General features: G+C 38.7%; 1 protein-coding gene across 9 annotated transcripts; it reads left to right on the forward strand.

The window, feature by feature from the left end:
* Window positions 1-2414: 2414 nt before the first annotated feature.
* LOC128874606 (unconventional myosin-IXAa-like) lies at window positions 2415-19017 on the forward strand. 9 transcript variants are annotated; one of them, XM_054119491.1, is made up of 14 exons: window positions 2415-2961; window positions 3511-3698; window positions 3841-4758; window positions 4856-5158; window positions 5260-5874; window positions 5951-6249; window positions 6310-6569; window positions 6648-6955; window positions 7038-7375; window positions 7472-7532; window positions 8445-8771; window positions 10260-13510; window positions 14320-15324; window positions 16960-19017. In XM_054119491.1, coding segments are annotated over exons 3-14 (6867 nt in total). In that variant the 5' UTR covers window positions 2415-2961; window positions 3511-3698; window positions 3841-4756; the 3' UTR covers window positions 17058-19017. The 9 variants fall into 9 exon arrangements, with proteins under 9 accessions (XP_053975466.1, XP_053975470.1, XP_053975464.1 ...); XM_054119492.1 differs by having other exon boundaries at window positions 2919-2961; window positions 3546-3698; XM_054119495.1 differs by having other exon boundaries at window positions 2415-3698; window positions 3841-4748.
* The last annotated feature ends 6247 nt before the right edge of the window (window positions 19018-25264 follow it).

A 25264-nucleotide genomic window follows, 5' to 3' on the forward strand; every position in this document is an offset into this window, starting at 1 on the left:
ACGAGATAACTTTGTAACAATAATGAAATACATACGTGTGCATCGTGTAATGCAAAACGAAGGGCGCACGTCCTGTAACGTGTAAACAGTAGCCGGAAAATCGGATTCGTTAAGCGCAACGGAAAATCACATATTTCAGGTTGGCCCGATCGATGCTGTGGTTTATTACGTTCCGGATGCAAGCAGGGAAACGCGGCATTATGATGGCACGTGAAAGGAATTCATAGAATCGAATTACATTAATAAACGTTGGTTAATTGCGGCGATTAAGAATCCAGCCACGCACAGCACTGATTCAACAATAACGATTGGACGCGATGCGTAACTAATTAATTACGAGAAATCGTGGGTGATTAGTGTTGCTCCCCGCACGCAGGGGGGAGCGAAGAGCAGCAATCTGGTAAATGTAGTCGAATTGAAAATTTATACTACATATATCAAGTGGTAGCTCAGGTGTAAAATTATAATATATTATAAATTAAAATTCAGAGCAAGTATTTATTGAAGACATTAATCGTTGGAAATTTGTCTGTACTTTGATATCTATTGATTACAATAACTAAAAATTAATTTATGGTAGCAGTTAAATTAATTATTAAGAGTACTTGTTGACGCAATTGTGGGGAATTTGACTTTGCTGTAATATTAATGTTTCACGAACTATTTTTTCAATAGATCCAACGAGACCTCGAATCGATCATACGATCATTCTTCAATGATTCTTCGATCGGTACGAATCCCGCGATCGCGAGTGCGCGTCTCATGTCCGTCATATTTATTTCTGTGTCTAATTACTAACATTTTCTTGATTATCGTAGTTAGGTATTGCACACACCTACGACGCGCGAAAGACCCTTCGAACCTTGTAATTTTTTCCTGAAAGATTTTTTTGTGTCTACGATAATTTAGGCATTATCGTTCTGTAACAATTTAGCTGCTTCACCCTGTATAAACCGCAACTTTCAGAACAAAGTACCAAGCAGATTGCCTCTTAACAAAGTTAAGACCCGCGGCAAGCATACTGTTACGGTGCACCACACATACGCTTTATGAACAAAAGAAAATATATCACAATAAGCTTACGGTAAAGAAACATACGTATAGATGCACGCATGTAAATATGTTTGACTAGACGCAAAAACAGAGGCACGACTCGTTCATGCGTAAAGGAACTAACCAGTCAAATTACTCTAAAATAATATGTTCTTTGGGAATTAATTCTCAATGAAATGAATCCAATTCTAGACTTTTTCTTTCACACAAGTTGTTTACACACTTTAAAGACTAAGAACACTTTTTCAATGATATTTGTATATGTTAAAAATATCGAAGTTGACGAAGGGACCATTTTAAAGAAGTTTTTGATTTGTAGTATAGTCTTGTGGAGCTTTAAATATAAAGAATTCGAAATTTCGTTATTAAAAAATGAAACAGTTTCCTTTTTAAAAAAGAAAATACTAATCACTAATCCTTGATCCTTGATCCTTGACGATTTTTTATGAAACTTGGTATACAGGGGTTTTTGGGATCGCTGATTCCAAATCTGAACTCGAAATTTAGAAATTCAAAATGTGGAAAATGAGTGGATTTGGATGAAACTTGGCATACAAGTGTTGTACAGAGAAACTATTTAAGTACTCTCTCGGGGTCGTTCTTTTGTTACGCGTTTTAGTTGGTCAAATTTACTCTAACAAGCCGTCAAAAGTTTCACTTTAAAAACAGAACTTCACCATATGTTCCACCTTCTTTCACTAATGCAAGTGGAACATTTCGATTCCTTAATGTTTAACAGACATTCTGGATCTTCATAGGGCAAATTCCGTGTCAATTGGATTCTATTTGTAGGACACAGGTTGCGCTAATATCCTTTCGACACGATTCGTTCTTTTAAAAATGCATAAGATCGCTGAGAGCTCAAAGTGACGCGTCGGTCGAAAAAAAAAAAAAACAACGCAAGGAGTCATCAACAAATCTAAATCAGGTATCGATCGATAGAAATGCCTCGACATAATGTGAATAAATTTGAACCTTCGGTATTCCATATGAAATTTTTTGAAATTTTAGGAAAACTGTATAGAATTATATAAACATTATTTAAAAAGTATATAATAAATAATATTCACGCCACTCGCAGAACATCGTTAAATATAAAGGTTTGTTTATAATTTCCATTTCTAATTATAGATTTCTATCTTTTTAGAAGTAGGAAACTATAGGAGACCTTAATTTCACTTCGTGCTACTAGTAGCGCTGGAATCGTATTCCATTCGTGTCGATAATGGTGCATTTATTTACGGACATGTAGGTAAGGTTTCAGAAGTTGATCAACAGATGGCTCCGACCGCAATCTTTCTCTCAATGGAAGTTTGTGTTCTAGCGTTCCGTCACGTGATCACGTGTAGCCAGCCAATCAGAGCGGACTTTCCGTACCATGTGATCGGAAAAATCGAAATGGTGGACGTATCGGGACGCAGGATCCCGAGAGGAGACGAAGGACGATAAACTGGGCAAGGGCCCGTCATCCGTGTCATCGGTATTATCAATTCGATAACACGATTAACCGCGAATATCGGTGTGACTTCAAGGAGGACCGTCGACGACATAACCGGCGCATAAGTATCGGTGACAGTGTCTCTTGTTTACCGAAGTGTCAATCCGCCCGTATTGTACAGTGTGTTCTCTAGATGCGAGAAAACAGAGGGACAGTGTGTATCGAGTGCACGAGAACCACAGTTGTACGTACCGTTCTCTCGGTTAGTGCGTTATCACGACGTTCCACGAGAAAGGGAAAATAGTGTTAGAGCAAACGAATAGGTAGGAAGAAAACTGAAGATCCGTGAACAGACGGCAGTGCGTTTTACAGTGAAACTTTTAAGCCCGCGGAAGCATGTCCAAGTATGCGAGTGCCTCGGTGATCCGTAAGAATGTGTCACATCAAGCGTCTTGTTATCAGCGAAGAAGGTAATGGAGAAATCCGTATACTTGGAATTAGAGCTTCGACGTTTTCATTACATTCTTCGACGATGATACGTAACGACCAGTAAGTGTCATGCCTGGACGAGAAATTCCTGATGACTTTAAGCCCGGTTTACTATGTTGACGTTCACACTCGCAGATCGCCGCTGATTGGTGGTATGGTCCATGACCCGCCAATCGGCGTCGGAAGACGGTTTTCCTGCGAATGTCAGCCGTCAGGTCCGAGGCAATCGGTATCTGGGGAACGTATGTCGTTTTTCGCAATCCTTTGTGTATCCAGCGAATGATCGATGCGTTACGTTTACTGCCCGCAACACACTATTCGGAATAATATTTCGCAATTTTTCTTATATCTCTGATACGATTTATTCGGGATTCTTTAATTGAAAAAATTACCGGTAAAGACGTGGGCACGTCCGGGGATATTTTTAAATTCGACCGTCGTACATTACGTTGTAAAAAAGCCAGAATAAGAGAAAAAGAGGCTCTGAAGTAACAAAGACACGTGTAAATCGTGAATTTATTCGTTTTAAGGTTAGAATTGTTGATTATTGTGAGGTGTTTTCAAGTTAGATTGGTTTGACACCATTTGACAGATACTTTGTTTGTGCTTATGCGGTGAAACGTGTAAATGTAAAGTTAAATCTTTGCAAAAGTGAATATTGCGTGGAGTGTTTGGAATATTGACAGAAGTAACAATGAAGTTTCCAATGCAAAAAAAAGTACTTAGCCTTCTGTTGCATATAGAATGCGAATGTTATATTTATATATAGCAAATAACAAAGCATAATGATGATGTTACCAATGTAACATAACAAATAGTTGTCTTGAAACAGTGATGTGTCATACATCTTTCTTTTTCAGATAAGATACTTCCTTAACGCACAAAAGTTTTTATAATATGTACAAATGCAAGTACATCTGTAATTTTTTGCAATAACTGTACTAAAATACTCAAGAGGCATAGGAATGTTGATAAAGCATTGAGAACTTTGGATTATTGTCTCAGCAAGGAAACTGAGTTACTGCCTGCCAACAATAGGACACCTACGCACTTTTCAAGTACATAGTGAACATCATGATAAAATATAATGGCTGTCTGAAAGATTTTACTGGATGTCCAGTGTTAAATACGCGATACCTGAATTAAACCTATTGTTTTATAAATTCAAAATACTCTAACAACAGAAGAACAAAATCAACAAGGATCTACAAACTTGACTGAATATATAAATTTAAAGAAGAGTGAAATAACTTTAACAACTCTATTTTATTATAAAAAAAAAATATATATATATATTAATCCATGATCACAATACTCTATGGTATTTTGTCCTATTCATTAAATTAAATGAATCTAAATGAATGCTTAAACAAAGATTTGGAAATATTTTACTATTTCTGTACACTATGTATTGCAATGAAAGAACATTAGTATCCACAAAGTTTTATTTTGTTGAATCAGTTCATGTGTAAGACTTGATGTGGTACATATATTTGAATGTGGTTTTTTAGTTTATGAGTATTGGATAATTTTTTGAGTGCACTTGACAAAATTGAAGTAAATAAATTAATGTAAACAATACCTGTAAATAAGTCCAGTAAACAGTAAGACTAACAGTGAACATTTTTAAACAAAATGTATAAAAGTTATTTTAAACGTTTGCATCAGTGGCTGTATATAATTGAGAAACAGAAAGTAGGGGAAACAATACATTTGAAATTCTGTATGGATGACAGAGGACAAATTTGTTAACCCTATTAAAATTAAGGTAAAACAATGTATGTAAATAGTGTTTTAAATACTTAAAATTCATAATACATGTAACTGTACATGTATTAATTCATTAGGAAGTTTTTCATGTACTTTTAATTGTAGGGTTAAAAAAATGGATACCTGTTGCTCAGGAGTAGTGCAAGTATTTGTGGGTGAATGGAGCCCAGAATATGAAGCACTTTCAATTAAAGCTACAAAACAAACTTCATCAGCTGAAATAGTAGAATGTATCATTGAAAGACTTGGGTTAGTTGATGCTTCTGTTTCAAATGGTTATGAGTTGGCAGAAGTGGTTGGAAACTCTGTTGGGCAAGAATGTAAAGAAAGAAGACTTGGCCCAACTGAGTGCCCTGTAGCACTTATGTTACTGTGGCCAAAAAATGCAGCTCAACAAGAATATTACAGGTAAGCATTACTACAGTTATAATTATTATAAATTGGAAAAAAAATTATAAAAGAAACAAAAGTGTCGTGATGTTATGTATGTGATATTTTTTTTGTTATAGGTTTTACTTGCGAAAGAAGCAACCAGATTTATGGTCGGATAGTAGATTTCCAATGGATCCACAACTCTTAAAGGACTATTTTAACAGATTCCTATATCAACCACGCGATAAGGAATATCCAGATCTATGTCAGCTTCCAGACCTTAATGAACAAACTCTGTTGGACAACCTTAGGGCTAGGTTCTTAGCTGGAAACATATACACCTATGTCGGCAGCATATTAATTGCACTGAATCCGTTTAAATTTTATCCTATCTACAATCCAAAATATGTAAAACTCTATCAAAATAGAAGATTGGGGCCAGACATACCTCCACACATATTTGCCATAGCCGATGCAGCTTACCATTGTATGCTTAAAGAAAAAAGAAATCAGTGTATTGTTATTAGCGGCGAGAGTGGATCGGGTAAAACTGAATCGACAAATTTTCTACTGCATCATCTGACAGCTCTTAGTCAAAAAGGTTCGCATGGTAGCGGTGTCGAACAGACGATACTCAGTGCCGGTCCTGTATTGGAAGCGTTTGGAAATGCAAAAACCGCACACAACAATAATAGTAGTCGTTTCGGCAAATTCATACAAGTGAATTACAAAGAAAATGGAATGGTGCATGGGTAAGAATTTTACAAAATAAGGTTATGGTCATATAAATTTGTGATGAATTATGTGAATGTATCGTAAAATTATTAGGGCTGTTGTGCAAAAGTATCTTTTGGAAAAGTCTCGAATAGTCTCCCAAGGAAGAAATGAAAGAAATTACCACGTATTTTATTACCTCTTGGCTGGAGCAAGTGAACAGGAAAAACAAGCTCTGCATTTAGAAAATTGTGATCGTTATAATTATTTAAATAAAAGTGGGTGTTACGGACTTGAAAATATCGACGAACGACATGAATTCTCAAGACTGAAACAATCTATGGAAATGGTTGGATTTACGCCGGAAAAACAGAGGCGGTTGTTTGCAGTTCTGTCAGCTGTTCTTCTACTCGGTGATTAGCATATTATCTAAATAATTGTTACAATGACCTAATCGTATTTAATTATTTTAGGAAACGTGGAGTTCCAACCTAGAAAATCTTATCATCATCATGATGAAGCCGTAGGAGTTAAGAATCCTGATGTGGTTGCGTTGATATCTGAACTTCTTAGAGTAAAACAAGATACGCTTTTGGCAGCTCTTACCGCCAAACGTGCGAGGGCTTCCGGAGAAACTTTAGTCATTAACTATAGGCTTCCGGAAGCAATTGCGGCAAGAGATGCTATGGCCAAGTGTCTGTACGGAGCTCTGTTTGATTGGATTGTGCTTCAGGCAAGTTGTTGATTCCTTTCTTTTAAAACACGCATCGTAAAATTGTATCCTAATAAGACGGAATATTTTCTTTTTTAGGTGAATCATGCTTTACTTTCCAAGAAGGATACGCTCAGAGATCATCAAGGCAATAGCATAGGTGTACTAGATATTTTTGGTTTCGAAGATTTCAAAACGTGCAATAGTTTCGAACAGTTATGTATAAATTATGCAAACGAACAACTACAACACTACTTCAACCAGCATGTTTTTCAATACGAACAACGAGAGTACAGAAAACAGGGAATTAGATGGACGGATATAGGATACAGTGATAATTCTGGCTGCTTAAATCTAATAGAGGGAAAGCCGAATGGCCTTCTCTGTCTCTTAGATGATCAGTGCAAGTTAGTATCTGATGTTTTTCTTATTCCGAGCGGATTGATTTTTAGGTTATGTTTGATCATTCATTGAAAATTTCCATTATAGTTTTCCTGGCGCAACGAATGAGACACTGCTACAAAAATTTAATTCAGTACATAAAGACAATCCATTTTACGAAGCACCACAACGACGAGAAGCAGCCTTCGTTGTACGTCATTATGCAGGGGCTGTTAAGTATCAAGCATCTAATATGAGAGAAAAGAACCTGGATCTGATGCGACCAGATGGTGTAGTTGGTGTATTGAAAAATTCTTCCCTCGCTTTTGTCCGAGAATTAGTGGGTGCCGACCCAGTGGCAGTATTCAGATGGGCGATTCTTCGAGCATTTTTTCGAGCTCATTTTGCTTTTCAAGAAGCGGGTCGAACTCATAGACATGGTCGAGGTACAGTATTATGTTCTTCATATTACGATTTAGTGTATATTTTGTATCGTTTAAATTGATAATTGATGAACGTTTCAAAAATATTTTTTGTTACAGCTGATGGTACAAAAACATCTGTACAAAATAGATACCGGACACCGAACGAGAATTTGATAAGGTATGTGTTATTATTCTATTTAATCCCGCATTATATTAACTCTCGTAAAAGGGTGACTCAAACAAGTTAGGCTAAGTGCTTGTATACCCATAATAGATCAACATTCGTTGAATAATAATGATCACAATAAATAAATACCTATGTTGTTGCGCTTGTTTTTGAATATGATTGATCTGCCTATTATCTTACCCTACGAAGTATAAATTTACGTTGTGCGTTAATAACATTTGCATCAAGCTGAAGAGGTTCCTATGTGTTTACAATTAAAGCAAATGTTAATTATATTTACATTGGCCAAATGTCTTTTGTCCTTGTAGCCATCTTGTGACGTTGTCGACCGTCAATCTAACTATTAACCGAATCGCGTAAGTGGCCTTTTGGATCCACTGTATGTGTCATTTTGGCAAACGTTACATTTTTTTTAGATTAAGATTTTTTATGGATTTACAACGTTTGTCTTTAACATTATATCAGCGTCAAATTAACAGCACTTAAAGTACTAACTTTAATGATTAAACCTTATGAACTTGTAAATCCATATAATGTGTTCCAGTCTTGTGTGTTCAAGATATTGTTTAGAATTATATGTATGCACCCTTTGTATTAAGTGTGACTAGAGTGCAGTCTTCATAACTTTCGCTATACAGTTACATTCTGTCATTTAATGATATACTACCTTACTCGCTATTGTTCTGGAGCATGGTTAACAGTTCAATGATAACTTTTTATTTATACGATTCATACCAATCATTGAAGTTCATATTATTTCATTGGAGTCGCTCATGAGATACCAGTTTTCCGCAGTCACTGATAAAATTAGAGGTCCGAATTAAGTGTTCGTCATTTACAATGTAATTACTACGTAGTTACATAAGGAGTATCAAAAAAACTAAGCATGAGAGACTTTTTCAGTTCGCACAAACATAATCGTCCACCAAGTTATCAGAAGCAGCGCAGTGTCTGTATACCATCAACTTTACCCACTACTACATTATCTTCTATACAACTTGAAAACAACGACAATGTAAACAACAACCGATTGTCGTGGCCACAATTTCGAAACATTAATCAAACGCAACACCCGTCCAATGTAACGATGATGAAGGGTTACTTAATAAGGGGCAGGGAAGACCAGCCTCATAGTAATAATAAACTCAGACGAGATACTCATACACCACTAGAGAGGGTGCTTCCAAAAGACGAAGCAAACGTCATGGAACGCGCTAATCAAATAGTCATGTATGTAAACAGCAGCCACTTAATATTCAATAACATTGTACTTTAAGCTACAAAAACTCACTGCTCTACAATAAAGGTAGTGTGTGCTCTATAGTGATTCTGGGTGAAGGATTTCTTTTCATAGGTAACAGCATCTTAGTAGGATAATGGTCTTCCCATGCAAATTCATATCACTGCTTTCCACAAATATTCATTACTTTCGAAGTATTTCTCGTGTTTTTTCAGAAGTACGTCATAGCTATCATTTCCTTTCGATATGTCATAATATTCACGATCATTATTCCGTACTTGTAATGTTTTTTAGTCGTGAAGTTTTAATAATTTTTCTGACATAATTTTAGCTATTGGTTGATTGGTGCATGTTGATTTCACGATAGTAGTTTTCTCACTTTCTAAATCGATAATATATAAATTAGCCCATTCATAGCACGCATAAACTTAAAAGTCAATACTGCACAATGATCATCATCTCGAATTACGCACTTACGCTTGATTTAAATATACAATCGGGAATGGGTTAATTTTTATTACATATTGCTTCATGTAACAAATAAATTTTTCGAAAAAATCACGTTACTAAACTCTTCGTGCTATAAAGTCATGAACTTTTGCTAGCAATTAACTGCAATTACTTGCACGATGTAAAAGTTTTTTTTTATACAATTTAACAAATGTAATTAATACAATTTTTCCTCATTAATTGTTAAAAAAATTAAGTTCTGATGTTAGTAGTTTATAAAGTATGCAAAACGCTTGTTATGTATATTAATATTTTACATTAACTATTTATCTAGCGTAATAAGCAAATCGCATTTTTCTCGTACGGATTTCTTAGAATTTTCGAGTGACTATCCCTATACACAGTTAATCCTATTTTCACATGCTTTTGTTATATTTGCTACTATAATCAAGTCATGTGGTTAACGCGACCATAGTAACACTCTGCTAACTGTTTGCTACTTATACTTTATAGTATATTCATTAGATATACTTGCAATGCCATACATGTCAATGTAAGAATTGTGTCTTCTCCTTTTCCTGTTTTCCTATTGCGTTAAACAATAATACTATAGCAAAGTTGAATTGGCCAATAAAAATTCTAGCGAAACATGTAAGTAATTACAAAAGGCGTACGTAATTTTTGTTGCGATTTATAACTGCAACTTATAATGTTTTACTAACGATAAGAGTTTAAGAAATAGGAAAAGGAGTCTTGAAACTAGTGCTTTCCAATGGTGGGGGCGCGAGTCCTAGCTTTTTAACGTAGAAAAATTTGATTAACTTAATTATTTCATTATATTAATACATCGGTCATCAAAGTTTAACAACTGGTGAAGCATATTTCGTCGTATCATTTCCAATCTATTATTTATCTTTGGCTTAGAAATTTTCTTCTTCTTTTTTAAGGGAGCGCCTTCCAAAAGCTTGGAAACCACTGTCCCGAGCTGTTGCTCAATGTTAAAATATCGAATTTTAACGCTTTTACAGGAAAAACAAATCATTTCGACCAAGAGAACGTGGTAAGAAGGGTTTAAAAAATCTTCAAACTGTAAAAACGCTCGCCGGAAGAACACAGAGTTATGGTACGGGACCGGGGAAAGCGAGGAAACAGCCCATGACAGTATCGGCGCAGTTTCAACAAAGTTTGCACAGTCTTATGGATACCTTAAATCAAGCGAATCCTTTCTTCATCAGATGCATTAAAAGCAACTCTAACAAAGTATCAAATGAGTTCGACAAGGAAACTGTGCAAAGGCAGTTAAGATATACGGGAATGTTAGAAACAGTTAGAATAAGGCAAGCTGGTTTTAACGTCAGATTGACATATGAAGAATTTATTCAACTGTATAGAATGTTGCTGCCCAAGGGTTTGTTAAGTTCGCAATCAGATGTTAGAGACTTCTTACTGACGTTGAATCTTAATAAAGACAATTATCAGCTTGGGACAACTAAAGTGTTTCTCCGAGAATCGGAAAAAATCCAATTGGACAGAGAATTGCACCAGCAAATCATCACGAGTATCACAACAATACAGAAATGGTTCCGAGCTTGTTTAGAGAGAAGAAAGTTCCTTAGACTGAAAAATGCAGTCGTGCAAATTCAGTCTTTCTGGAGAATGATCATTGCTCAACGATTGGCGCAGTCTTTGCGTGTTAAAATCGAAGCTGCTGTTCATATCCAGTCTGCTTGGAGAGCGTATAAGCGGCATAGTTGGTTCAAGAAATTTAAATCGTGTATGATTATGTTTCAAGCTCACATTAGAGGTAATATCGCAAGAAAGTCTTTCGCGGATCTGAAGAGACGAAAGAAGTTGCTCGTTGATAAAATTGGGGAATATAAAGATACTCAGGATCATAAGGAACTTGCGTACGACAACAGCAAGATATACTCCAGGCTCAGGGATAGCGCGGAATCACTCACAGAAGACAACGCGTTGCTAGACTACAGTATGGTGCGTAAAATGGAATCTCAGAATCGACTTACGCCGGCGAGAACGGATAACGTACTCCGGGATAGCGGGATCGACACCAGCATGACGTACTCTAAGCGAAAACTTGCACCGAATGCAAGAATCTCGCACGAACCCGGCGCCATTTTGAAAAATATAGAATCTTACTCATCCGAAGAACTTAACGAACGGAAAAGTAGCTTGGAAAGGTTGACTAGTTTAAGGAGCTACGAATCTCAAGTCAGCGTTAACAGCTCCGAATCTCAAGAGAATTCTTGCTGCAAGCCCGTACCAAGCACTAGAACAAAACGTGGCGATCAGTCCCCCGGAGTCACGGTGAACACAAACCTAGCGAATGCTTCCAGTCGATCGTCGTCCGTCAGTAAACGAGCGGACAGTTCGTCGACGGGATACAGCGACGGAGAAACTGATTCAGACATTCCGAGTGCTGTGCAAAGTGCTCCGCCCATCTTTAACACGGCCCCGCCGTTCCCGAGTCCGCGGGACATTAAATACCATCAGTCTAACGTAAACTTGACCCACAGTCCGAATTCCGATATCTGGCGACGTCGGGCAGACTTTTCGTCCATGAACTACAGCGACTATTTAATGTCTGGTCCCCAGAAAACAACGTTAACGCGGTCCCCGAATGTTTCCCAAGACAAGAATATAGAGGATAATATATTTGAACAAGCGCAACATGAGAAACCGAACGAAGCAGCGAATTTTAACGTCAAACTGGATCCCAACGAGCGTTTCATTCACATGGAAAGCTCGTCGGGTAGGGAACAACGTAGATTAAGCGACAATAGCGTACCTACCGAGCGAATGGAAAACGACCCAACATCGCCCATTAGACGCGATCAGACATACGGACACAAAGAAATGAAAGAGTTCAGTTACTTGAGAAGACAAAACTCGGAAGGAGATACATCTACGAAGTTAGACGCGGTGAACGACGAGAACGCGTTGAAGAGTCCTCTGCTAAAAGGATCGTCGCCCAAGGAGAAAAACTTAAGACCAAAGGAGAAATGCGAACCCGATGTGCCAGTCAGGAGCGCAAGACGGAATCGGCCGTCTCGAGAGTTTCATTGTAGATCTATGGGTGAGAGCGTATCGGACACGGGTAGCGGAGAAACGAAAAGTCTCTTCCTTGGCACGATCAAGGAGAGCGACTTGAACAAGTCTTCGAACGTGTGGACCCGTAAAGATGGCCAACACGAGACTCCTTCGAGATCGGTGACGGATTGGCCCGTGAACAAAGCTGAATCGGCATCCAAGACCCAGTTACCTGGCAAACGCATGAGGTCCAACGCGATAACGAGTCTCGAGCTGAGAAGAAGAAACTCCGATCCAGCTACTAAAATATCAGGACTCAGCGAGGACAAGCTTGGAACCGATACGAGTCCCAACGATTTCAAACTCGCTCCTGGGATGAACCTTCTTGAATGGAAAGGCAATCTTTTCACCTTAGCTGGTCATCATTTCAGGAAAGTGGCGAGGTTTGCTAAAGACGACGTGTGCGTTTGCTGCCGCGACAAAATGGACGCGTTCGTGACGCAAGGGTACAAGTGCGTCGACTGCAAACAGTTGTACCACGTCAAGTGTATACAGAACGGCGGAGTACTTAAGATGCCGTGTATATTAGCGAACACACCGGGCAGACGGAAAAACAGAAAGCCACCGCGCACGCCCTACGAGTCCGCGAAGCAAACGGTCGCATCCAAGTTCAGCTTAACCGGCACGTCGGCTTTCTCCGACAGCACGGACAAGATCATATCCGATGCCAAGGAATTGGCGTTCATGCAGGACTTCATCACGAAGAAGATATACATAATGGAGGGACAAGAGGAGGGCAGGAAACCTAGCGAGGTGGATCGCGTGTTCAAGCAGGCTCTGCGTAAATTCAAAGACGACCTGGTGATCACTTACAGCGTCGCCATTCAGCAGGGTGTCGAGGGCAACATCAAGTACACCGATCTGATAGCGAACTTCTTGCACGTAATGGAAACCGTGTGCAAGCAAGAGAACACTAGTGCAGATTTTCCCGTGACAATGGGAGTGAACGCGTTCAGAGGATTCATGAACGAATTTATGACGCTAGTCAAAACCGAAGCGCCGGAGAAACAGAGTAAAAGCAAACGTAAGAAGGAGAAGAAGCGGAAACAAGAGGAACCGATACGACACGGCAATCATGTGTTCCAGTTGACTATCATAAACATACCTATGGCCTGCGAGGTGTGCTCCTCTTTCTTTATGTGGCCTATCGAACGAGGACTCGTCTGCCAGAGTAAGTATCCTTGCGAGTTTCCCGTTTATTATGATCATTTCGTGTTTCATATCGTATCGAATAGTTGCTTGTAATATCCGGAAGAAAAAGAAGGGTCTCTTTATAATCTCCTGGAAAATAGTCAATTGCCAATAGCTAAAATCGTCAATGCTTCACCATGGCACCACTTAATTCTACAGGGTGTTCGGTAACTAGTGGTACAAGCGAAAAGGGTGTGATTCTACATGAAAAAATATGTCGAAAATATAGAATACAAATTTTTCATAAGAGGCTTTGCTTTCGAGAAAATCGACTTTGAATTTTCGCCGGGTGCGGGTGCACTTGATCGTGTTCCGTTATAACGAATCTCACTGTAGATCGTTGCCTCGATACTTATTATCGCAGTTTAAGTTTGTCCTTGTCGTATCAGAAAATTGTAGTAATTAGTAACGGCTGATGCTTTTCCACCTAACGAAAGTATCATGTCCGTATATTCCCGATTGCTGTACGTACGCATGATGGTAAACTGATGTTGATAGTGTTTAGCGACAAAAGTCGGATAGTAAGATAATAGGTAAGAAAACATTTCCGTGCCATTGGAAGTGTTTACCAACATAACTTCATAACACGAACAACTGCACCCGTACCCGGCAAAAATTAAAAATCGATTTTCTCGAAAACAAAGCCTCGCATGAAAAATTTGTATTTTATATTCTCGACTTATTTTTTCATGTAGAATCACCCGCTTTCGCTTGTACCACCAGCTACCGAACATTCTGTATATCTCTTTACTATAAGTCTATGCTATACATCAATATTTCTCGGTTCAGATTGCAAGTTAACGAGTCACAGGAAGTGCTACATGAGAGCGTTGCCAGAATGCGGTAAAGAAGCACCCCACGAAATGAACTCGCGAAACGTTTTCGGCGTCCCGTTGTACAAACTAGACTGCGGCGACGGCAAGGTCCCGTTGGTGGTGGATCGATTGATCACGACCATAGAGATGCACGGTCTGTACACGGAAGGGATATACAGAAAGAGCGGCGTCAGTTCTAAAGTGAAGGAATTGAAACAGAAGATGGACGAGGGTGACTTGGAGAAAGTGGACTTCGAGAATTACCAAGTGCACGTGCTCGCGGCCGTGTTGAAGAGCTTCTTTCGCGACATGCCCGAGCCCCTGTTAACCTTCGAGTATTACGACGACTTTCTGCACGCTGCCAATCTGACGGATCCTCGGGATCGGATCAGCACGCTGTTCGCCATCCTGAAGAAGCTGCCGAAACCGAACTTCGATCTCATGGAACGGCTGATCGTTCATCTGGCCAGGGTGGCGCTCCACGAGGTCGACAATCGAATGTCACCGTCAGCGTTGGCGATAGTCTTCGCGCCGTGCATACTGAGGACGAACAGGGCACTGCCCGCTCAGGACTCGTTGCAAGACGTTGGCAGGCAAACCTGTTGCGTCGAGACGATCGTACAGGAGAAACTGAGGGTCGTGAGAGCGACTTTGGCCGACATAAATACTCTGGAGTCCGCCTGTCACACGGCCACTCATCGTTTGTCCAGCTTGCGGTCCTCGAAGATCTTCAGCCCGGAGGAATTGAACGCTGCTGCCTCGAGCGTGGCCGCGAGAGGCAACACCGCGGATCGTGACAGAGATCGAGGCGACGAGGAAGCGCTTCTCGTCGATCACATACAGGAGATCCAAAAGGAAAAGGCCCTGCTGACCTCGACTCTTCCCAGCCTAACGAGAGCTTCTTCGGATGATGACCTACTTCTGTCTGCCACGGATTTAGACGATGGCTCTCTCGACGACCTTCTTCCATCCTCTGCCGGTAAATTATTTTCCTTTCGTTACTTCTGACAGTACGAGATTTTTATTTTAATCAATACTGCAAATCCGATAGCAAAAGCTTTGTTTTTATTTTTTGAAAATAGTTGATGAAATTTCGAATAATGTATGAACAATGCCTTGCACTCTCCATTGGTGTGCCTTGCATCGCAACACCACATTTACGGTTATTTGATACGGATATTCGAAACTCGGTTGTGCTATCTTATTTCTCGGAATAACATTGAAAGTAATAATTCTGTATATGAAATAATGAAATAACGAATTACGATACAATATTCAATTGATGAAATTACGAATCTCTTTGCGTCATTAAAACGCTGAAATAATAATGCCTCAAAGAATAAAATACATTAGTGTAATAAATATTCTTTATTGGCATTCTGCATACCTATCGTGTATCACGCGTATTTAATAATTTCAAACATACAATGCCTGGTAATAATTTATGCAAATTACAAATATGGAGAACGTTCAACAGATTCTCACACAAATTTTCCTAATATATTCTACGGGTGAAAATACGACAAGAAAATGTTGTTTATTATGCAAAAGTATTGATTCGTTATGCAAACGATATTACTGTATTACAGAATTGATTTGAAATGACCTCATTATGTGGTATAGCTATTATTTCAAATAAATCAGTATTTCGTTTACTTTTATACACATTTTCGAGAAGTACGATTCAAATATTATTTCAAATAGATATTACACATTTTCGTGTCGAATAAAATTTATCCAGCTCTGCGAGGGTCTCGACATATTCATTCTATAGCACGTATAAGAGATATTTTTTGTTGGTACAATCGATTATAGCTTAACCCTCTCCGTGCTGAGATTTGATGACTCACCACTTGCTGTGTGCGGAATTCTCCTAGTCCCATTTGTCATGTGTATTCAACGAACGCCCATAGGCGTTCGAGGCACGCAACGCATCGATCAAGTGAATAGCGCATAAACGCTCGTAGCACCCATAGGAGAAGCTATATTTGCACGCTCTTCGAGAGAGTTTCCTAGGAGTTTCTGGCAAGAGCTTAAAATTTAATAAATGATTACGTCACACCCCTTTCCAACGCATCATTTTAATACTTTTTTAGTCGAGGAAGATTAATTCTGTCCAAATACAATTTCTAAATTTATTAGATGAACCATTTACGTTGATGTCTAGAAATGTGATTTAAGCATGCAACGAATAATTTGTTTGATTCTTGTTTACTAGAGAAAATAGGGTTTATTTAACTCTTTCATACAAAATTTAATTTATTCTGAGATCTATTCGATTCATTTTTTTTTTTTTTTTTTTAAATTTTTGTAGGATTCATATATCAAAAAACTTTCATTAGAGAATTGTATTGTAATATTGTATGTTTCTACTGGGGTTGTCTAGCTCGGGATCTCTGAACTTACGCCATTGTTTAGGGGAAAAATTTATTTCATATTTGAAGACCTTTTAGTTAATTAGTTTAATTGTTGCAAATAACAAGCATACGGTGTAAGGTTCGACGAGAGTACCGCTTGAATATGTCTGCCACGAACGATAACAACAGAAAATGATCGAGCAACATGAGTGGTGGGTCGTTTGTAAAGTGTGTTTTCGTTTCGTGTCTGTTCGCAGACGGGCTCGTGAGAAAGAAACCGATTCAGAGGCAAAGTTCCGCGGACAATGCATTTCCTACGATCATGAACGTCGACGAGGACATGGTAATGGTATGACCATAGAGGGAAAACGTTGCCACGACGGATGATCGATAACGTGTAGCAACATGACACGCGCTGTGAAGCGTCGACTGACGGCAGCGAATCGACGAGTCTTACTTCTGGTCTCATCGGCAAGCCGCTAGTAATTTAAATAAGTAGTAAAACACGACATTAGGTAGGTCTAGTAATTTGTTCCACGCGAAGTTAAGCTGATAATCCGATCAAACGTACATACATATATACATATACATACATATAAATATATATATACACACATATATATATATATTTTTTTTTTTCACTCTGTCGCAAAGCTTTCAGAGGTTTCTAAAGAACGATTGACAAATTACGCGAGCATTCAGCTTCACGTAAAAAAAAAATGTACTAAATATTCATTTTATAATCTATTTTTCTCCTGGAATGCATTCCTCTTTATCGAAGACTGTCAATCAAGCTAGGGTGTTCGGAAGATGGACGATCTTAGCCGAACAAGTTCATTCGCGTCGCAGGGTATTCCAATGGCAGAGATCAGCAAAGTACAGGCGTAGAACAATTTTGCATGAAATTGTCGAATAACGAATTAATGACGATCAACGCTGTATTCTTTGTTTCGTACCATCGTAATTTCAGTTTCATTTAGACGATGAAATTAATATTTTACGTTGAACGAACAACCGTTTCACAGGATACACGTTGGGAGTGAATTTATTATACGGTGGTTTCACTTCGTTGTCGGTGTTATTCGAATAAACTTTTGCTTATCTCTGCCCAGTGGCAAGAATATCGCCCGTTTTTCGGTCGGTGTCACACTTCAACTCTTTTCTGCACGATCGACCGCGAAGGGCTGGAAGTACGTACGGATTATGGTTATCTTCTTGCGAATGAAAAATCCGTTACTGTTACCGAGTATTTAGTCGCATTTAAATTCTCCGTCTACCATCCATGCGTTCTTTCCTTTTTCGTTCTCGTTTACCATCAATTCGGTCGCAAACGATTTACGCATCCTCCTTGTTTCACTCTTTTACAGATTTTTATAGACTGTTTGCGTGAATCGTACCAACACACATACACACACACATGCCACACACGAAGGTAACTCTTTTCCTTAACCCAGATAAGGCTGAATTTTCTTTGCTAATTTTCTTTTTAAATACTTTACCACAAATAGTTTAAGCATAACGCATTTAAGCGGGGGTGGAAAAAAGATTCAGCCATGCAAGGTCGACGGAATCCCTAACATCGAGTCTTTCTTCTAGAAAGACGTCAGCCTGATATGCCTAACATAAGACCACGACAACAGTATATTTTTGTATACTTTGTTCGAGACAAATTGTAGATCCTGGAAGGATGCCAGCCGTAACTGGGTTAATCGTAACGGGAGTATAAGTTCGCGGCTTTTTGGTCTCAATCGCAGATTCTCGAAGTAAAAGCGTTATCCTTTCACGAGGATGCGTTTACAGGTGTCGATCCAAGGTGGGCAATATATTAATACAATAATAGCTAACGAATGAGATGTATGATCATTTATTCCATTATTCTTTCAATTTCGCAGTTTGCTAATCAATTCTTCGTGATAGTAACATATTTCACATTGCAATTCCGATCCATGTTTTTATAAAACTAGTTTTTCATACATGTTATTCGAAACTTTTATTCGGATAAGAATTTTGCCCGCCTCTGGCGTCGACACATTCGAATGCCGCGTGACGTAACGAAGCCACTCTCGTCGGGTTTTAATTCCTCTCTTCTTTTTTTTTTCTTCCTTTTTTTTCTATTTTTTGGCCCAGGCATATTTCGTTGATCATTTTATGGAATACTCGTGCGCGGCTCTGAGCACGGTTATCGAATCGCTGGGAATCCGTGTCACGCGAGAACGGAGATGAAAAAGAGGAAACCAAAATAGTAGCTTTGTACATATTATACGATGTATTGATATGAGCATCTCGTAATAAATCTGTTATTATTGTTAACTTTACGAGAGTCGTTACCAAGATTATATTTCTACTGTCGATGTTCGTCGCGTTAGGGGCTTTTTACACGCGCGCCTATAATTGTCGTTTAACGTGTACACACACACACTCACACACACACGTGTACAGAGGGCCTGCCGGTTCTTTTCGTTTCCCTTTCAAAATCGATTTTTCTTTTCACTTAGGGTAACTTTCGTTCGTGCAGAGACGCCCTTATACATATTATATATACATATATAAATACACATACGCGTCGGACACGCGTGAAACGTGTACACAGATACACGTTGGACGTTTATATACGAGTACTTATGTATATAGAGAAATTTTGTGCGCACAGGACTGAGCAGACGGTTTTTTTTTTACTTGAGATTTATTATAATTTCGTTTTAGTTCTCCTGTCGTCTACTTTTTTTTTTTTTAGTTTCCGCTTTCTTTTATGTTCGCCCCTCCCCTCCTCTAAACCCTACTGCCCTTTTTAATATAACCAGCGAGCGTGCAGTTCTCTTGTTTCTTTCGCGCCGAAGCCACGGTGAACTGCTTAACAATCGCGGTGGTTTTGGAACGATTCGAGCGAAACATCGGAATTAGAATTAATACGGGGCAATTATTTTGCACGGCAACGTTAAATTTAAACCAACGCGGCGAGAGGAAGTAACAACGAGTTTGTATGAGAGCCATACGGAAGTGGAGGATTTCTCGGTCGATGTTTTGGTCTATTGTAAATGCCTCGAGAACAATAACCCAGATTTTAATTTTAGGAATTTAATTTTGTGGGTTGAGAAATAAAATAATTATGGTTCAGTGTTTCTGGTAAATGGAACATTCAAGTGAAATATAGAATCAGTTCCGTAAGCATTCGTATGATTTATGTCTGTTGAAGAAATTCGTTTAAATTTCGTTTCATTAGAAATATGCACTTAATTTAAACAAATTCATTTAATAGGGATAGAAGCCACGAATATTTATGGGACAGACTGTATATTTTGTTACCCATGTTGGTGTACGCCATAAATGTATACAATCCGCAATTTATTCGTGGCAACTCGATAAAAGCATCAGCAGAAAATGCGGCTCGATAAAAATATTGTCACGCAGTTTCGCGTATTTTAACGTAGAGTGACAATTAAACCGTATCGGGCTGAATTGAGATCAGAAATTTCGCGAATCGCGAAGTGAACATTCTCGCGTCCACGAAAAAGTGGCGGAAAAAAAATAACAGAAAAATTCAACACCTGAGATTTTTAACTGTATTTTTATCTCCCGCGGCCGCAGGTACGTTTAATATAATTCCCGACACGGTCGAGAAACGAAAATCCCTTAGCCATTTTATTCGAAATCGCGGTCGCTTTAATTTTGACTCGGCCGTAGATTATTTCAATTTCCCTAGTAATTTTCGCGACTCGCGAGCGCGTAATTTAAAAGAGCTTTGCACTTTTATTTCTTCAATACCGGCTCCGGAAGTTGCCCCTTCCGGGTAAATAATTTTCAATGCACGTTCGTACGTCGTTAATGACCTTTGCGCCCGCGGAAAAGCGCTTAATTAAGTCTCGCGAGCACCGCGTTTCGACCGAAATCTCTCCTCTTTCTCTCTATATACTTTTTTTTCCCGCCACTTTTTTCCTCCTCTTTCTCTGTCTCTCTTTTTTTTTTGGGCTGCGTGGGTCGCTCGATTTCGTCCCGTGACGACCGCCAGATTTCCAGTTTCATCGAACCGCGAACGATTGTGGGGATCCGTTCGCTAGGAGCGAGATAAAAAAAAGAAAGAAACGAGAATCTTCGCGCCACGCTTCCTCTCCAAGCTGTACAAATTTCTTTTACCGGCGCGTAATCGAACAATTCAAACGGCTGGAATCGAATTCCATTCGCGTTGAATTACGTAACTGGGTCGCGCGTGACTTTTACCCAAGTAACTTAGCTTTAAGATCCGGGGAAAATTCGGAAAAAGGCGCGCGGCACGTTCTTCCAAAGCGTTTCTATTCCTTCCACTATGGACTCGCGGGGTCTGCGTACAGGGTGTCCCGTTTTCAATCCGTCGCGAAAATCGTCGAAGTCGCGATGGGAAAATATTTGAACGGATGTCGAAGCGTTTCCAAGTGGAAATCGGTAGATTCATTATGCGAGACGTGTTACTTTATGGATGGAGCTTTAGGTGTTTGAAGACTGGCATATTTTATGTGAAACATTTTTTTGGGGATAGCATTTTGGTAGAAGAGGTGACGAACCTGTTGAAAGCAGTCGAGCTTTATTTTCGTGGAAGTAAGTGGATGGTATATTATTGGGTTGACTCGTGAATCATTTTTTATTTAACTGATATATGGAAGCAAGTGATCACGAACCATGGTGATTACATAATTGTTTAATAATATATTTGGAAATAACTTGTATGTTATCAAACGGAAGTTATTTATGAATCAACTCAATACTAGAGATTAATATTTACAAAAGTGAGGAAGAATATTCGGATGTCTCTGACAAGCACTTTTACTCACAGTTCACCTTACGCTATCTTAACAGAAATTTATTTTTCCTACATATTTATCAATTTACAAACTGCTCTCTTAACCAACAAAAATTATTACTTTCCTCTTTCCTGAAATAAAAATCTCGCAAAAGATAGGAATACACGGCATTCGTTAAAAGACTAATCCTTCAAATTCTCGACACTCTAGTGAAAATACCATCCACTATACAAAAGCCATCCGTATTAATTAGAGTCGATGTCCCTCGACTCTCGTTCCACGCGCGTTTCGATATCGTAACGAATTTTGACGATGTTCGCGCGATACGAGCCAAAATAGGACACCCTGTGCTCGTGTTACGTTCGTTTTAGAATGATCGATTAACGACTGTTTTAAATGTCCGTTCTCGTGTTTCGTGTATCCTTTTTTTTTTTCTCTTTTTAAGCTCCTCGACTTTGGTCATACGGGATAGCCTTCGAAGAACGAAACGGGTGGAAATTCTTCGTTTTACAATTGATCGATTTTTACAGAGATTAGGATAGTTTAGGTAGTTGCGACGTGTTCAGTTTCGAAGCTGGTGTTCGTTCGTGATTTTTTTTTCCTTTTTTTTTTTTTAAAACAAAACGTTGAATTGTTGCTCCGTTTTTGTCGAATTCGAAACCACGTCGTCGCGTGCGATCATTCGAATGAACGACGTCGAAGACTGTTCTTCGTTCATTGTACACTTGTACTCTTCGTCTTTCAAGAGTTTCGATGCGAGGGAAGCAATGCGCGCGCATAGATAAACGTTTTGAAAGTTTGGGTACCTTTGTTGATCGGAAAGAAATTAATACTTGTACGTTGACTATTGTGCGCGTGTTGATACGAAAGAAATTCATTAATTCTCCGTCACAGGGTAAAGTTAAGACAAAGGTAATACAGATTGCATGACATTTATTATTAAACGTTGTTTTCTTCGGTGCCCTTTCGCTTTGTATTTCATAGCTTCGAAGGGCTCATCTACTTGCAAGTTAACCTTCTATTGCATGGATTTTATTTAAAACATTTGTTGAAAATGATAGAATTCTATTTCTTGGTTACTTATACATTCATAAATTAATTAATGTCTCAATTAAACGGCATGCGTCTGAATGTATAACTGTTAGAGATACCCCTATATCGTGCAAAATTTTGGGGAACATTGTGCAATAGAGGGTTGATTGTGACGTGTCCCGTACATCCAATTATACGGTCTTCCATTTATTTCTCACAACTGTTACAACTTCCTGAAATATCGTTCTGGTTTTAGACAACATTTTCCAACGAGTTTACACTTAGTATTAGGAAAGTTGTTTCATGGCCATGTCATTCATCTACCAATATTATCCATATTTTAAAGTCCCAGGGTTCTGTATTTGAACATACACAAACTTTAATCGAAAATAGAGTTCGAAACGAACCAAATACAGAACGACTTGGCGAGGAACTTTCCTAATATTCTCCGTATTTTGAAATAAACCTGAAACGAAACTGGATAATATTTATATTAGAAATATTTAGAATACTACAGTAAATAGTAAATGCCAACATAAATGCATAAAATGATATTTTGGAAGATCTGATTTTCGTTTCGTAAGGAGCGTGTTACGTTTGAAGTAGTACTTCGCTGCATTTACTTCAGTGTTTACTGTTTAAATTAGTATTTCGACCTTTTCTACGCCGCATTTCACTCAGGTTTAGGCGTGCTTCGTTAAAAATTGTCCTATTTCTACTTGAATAAAAATCGAATATTTTATAAATCTCTTTCAGAAATTCCTATAAACAGAAAGCACTATTTTCTATCACTTATAGCAAGTCACATTAAAAAGTAAAACAACCGATTTACTGTTTAAACATGGTGCAAAGAATATGTGGTTACAGAAAGGAATTACTTTCGCTATTTTTTTTACAGACGCGTCAGTCATCAAAATTTATACAAACCCTCTGGAGTGATGTACAAAACGCGAGGGGTTTCGATAATCTAACTGTTGATCAATAATTTGTCGATTAAACTCAAAGGTATTTTCAAAGAGTAACGGTATGAAACTCGGTTACAAGAGACATCGATAAACACATGAAACACTGTCACAGAAATGTACATATAAATACCACAATTGTATTAAATTTTACAAAAATTGTTTTCATCATTACCACGTCGATACTTCGTCGCTCCTTCGTTGTAAACGCGAAGCATTCTCGATTTGCTGCCATTTTTCCCACTTTACGTGGCTGTGACCTGCCAGACTAATCGCTGATCAAAAATTACTTAAAAATCCCCCAAGTGGCGGACGTACCCAAACTTTCGATTATTCGGCGTGCGCACGAATGGCGAGACACCATTGACTAGCGTTAAATGTTCTTTATAATGAAAGTGTTAACTGTTGGTTTTTCAGTGTACAAAGCGTGTTGCAAAGTTCGTTTGTTGTTTCGTCTAGCGTTCCCACGGACGGTAATGCTTGACTAAAAGGTTGATTTACGTTTCGTCTAGTTTGTTGTCGGTTTTACCGAGATATCAGTTGTTGAAACGTCGACACATTCGCGAGACACCACGTAATTCTATGTTTTTTTCCTCGCGAAGGAAATTCATTAGAGCGAGGCCGACACGATCGTTAGACCTTGAAATCGTTTAGAGACTCACCTGCGGCGCAGTTGTGGGATGATAGTCCCAATTTTCCCGTGTAACGAATAAGACGCTAATCGTTGATCTGTATATTATCGTTTAACGCAAACGCATTACGCTTCTATCGTGCAAGGTGCTTCGCGCGGGTATCGAGCGCACAAAAAAAAAATGTAACAAACTGTCTACACGCGTCCATCTCGATCGTGAAGGGGAGAAAGCGAATGATTGAGAAAAGAATCCTCGACGAGCCTTCGTCTCGCGACAGAGAGAAAGTTTACGGTGTACGAGAGCCAGAGTCACGTTTCGAGATGTACAATCCCTTGATATAACTATACAAATCACGAGCAAACAATAATGAAAGTCAATATTTTTATATTTCTGAATATCATCGATGGGTTGCTGATGTTTTCCAGATCAAAATGAATCCAAACATGACCTACTTCTGATTCTTCTTTGTTATACTTTATTCGAGCTGCTTATAATAAATTTTTGTAAAAAATTCATTGTTACTTGTAGTTCTAAGTAATTCGAATCAGGCTGTTATTGGATTTATTTTCGTTGGGAGAATTTCAGAGCTTCATTGATAATACTCTCTTGAAAATATAATGAAAAATATTATTGGAATAATGGCCACCTATCCTCGATATAGCAACACGAGTGAATTCGATTAACGTCGTTATATCGAGGGATTACTATAGTTCGCGACACCTGTATCGCAAAGATTGAAACGTCGACGTGATCGATCGCTTTCAGTTCGATTACGTTCAAATCGATCACGATCGTTTTAGTTGTAACACTATCAGTTTTGAAACAATGGTAGGGAACTTGAGTAATTAACGAGAGGGTGGAATGTAGAAAGATAAAAGTACTGTTTCTGTAAGGTGAACTTCTGTGTCAATAGTGTAGAATACTCTGTTGATAAATCCTGCGATCAATTAGAGTTCTACATTGCCGAGTTTTACCGATAGACTGCGCTACGTTACCAGCACAGTAGTTTACCTTACCGACTGGTTGCTGCACCCTCTCGCGACTGTTTTAAAACTAGCATAGCGTTACTACTGACGATCAGAAACAGAGGAACCAATGAAATCGAATTATTATCGAGGAACAAAGAGGTCGTTAGCGAGTCGTTTGAGATTCTCACGTTCTCCC

Source organism: Hylaeus volcanicus, chromosome 4 (assembly GCF_026283585.1).
Source record: "Hylaeus volcanicus isolate JK05 chromosome 4, UHH_iyHylVolc1.0_haploid, whole genome shotgun sequence".
NCBI lineage: Eukaryota > Metazoa > Arthropoda > Insecta > Hymenoptera > Colletidae > Hylaeus > Hylaeus volcanicus.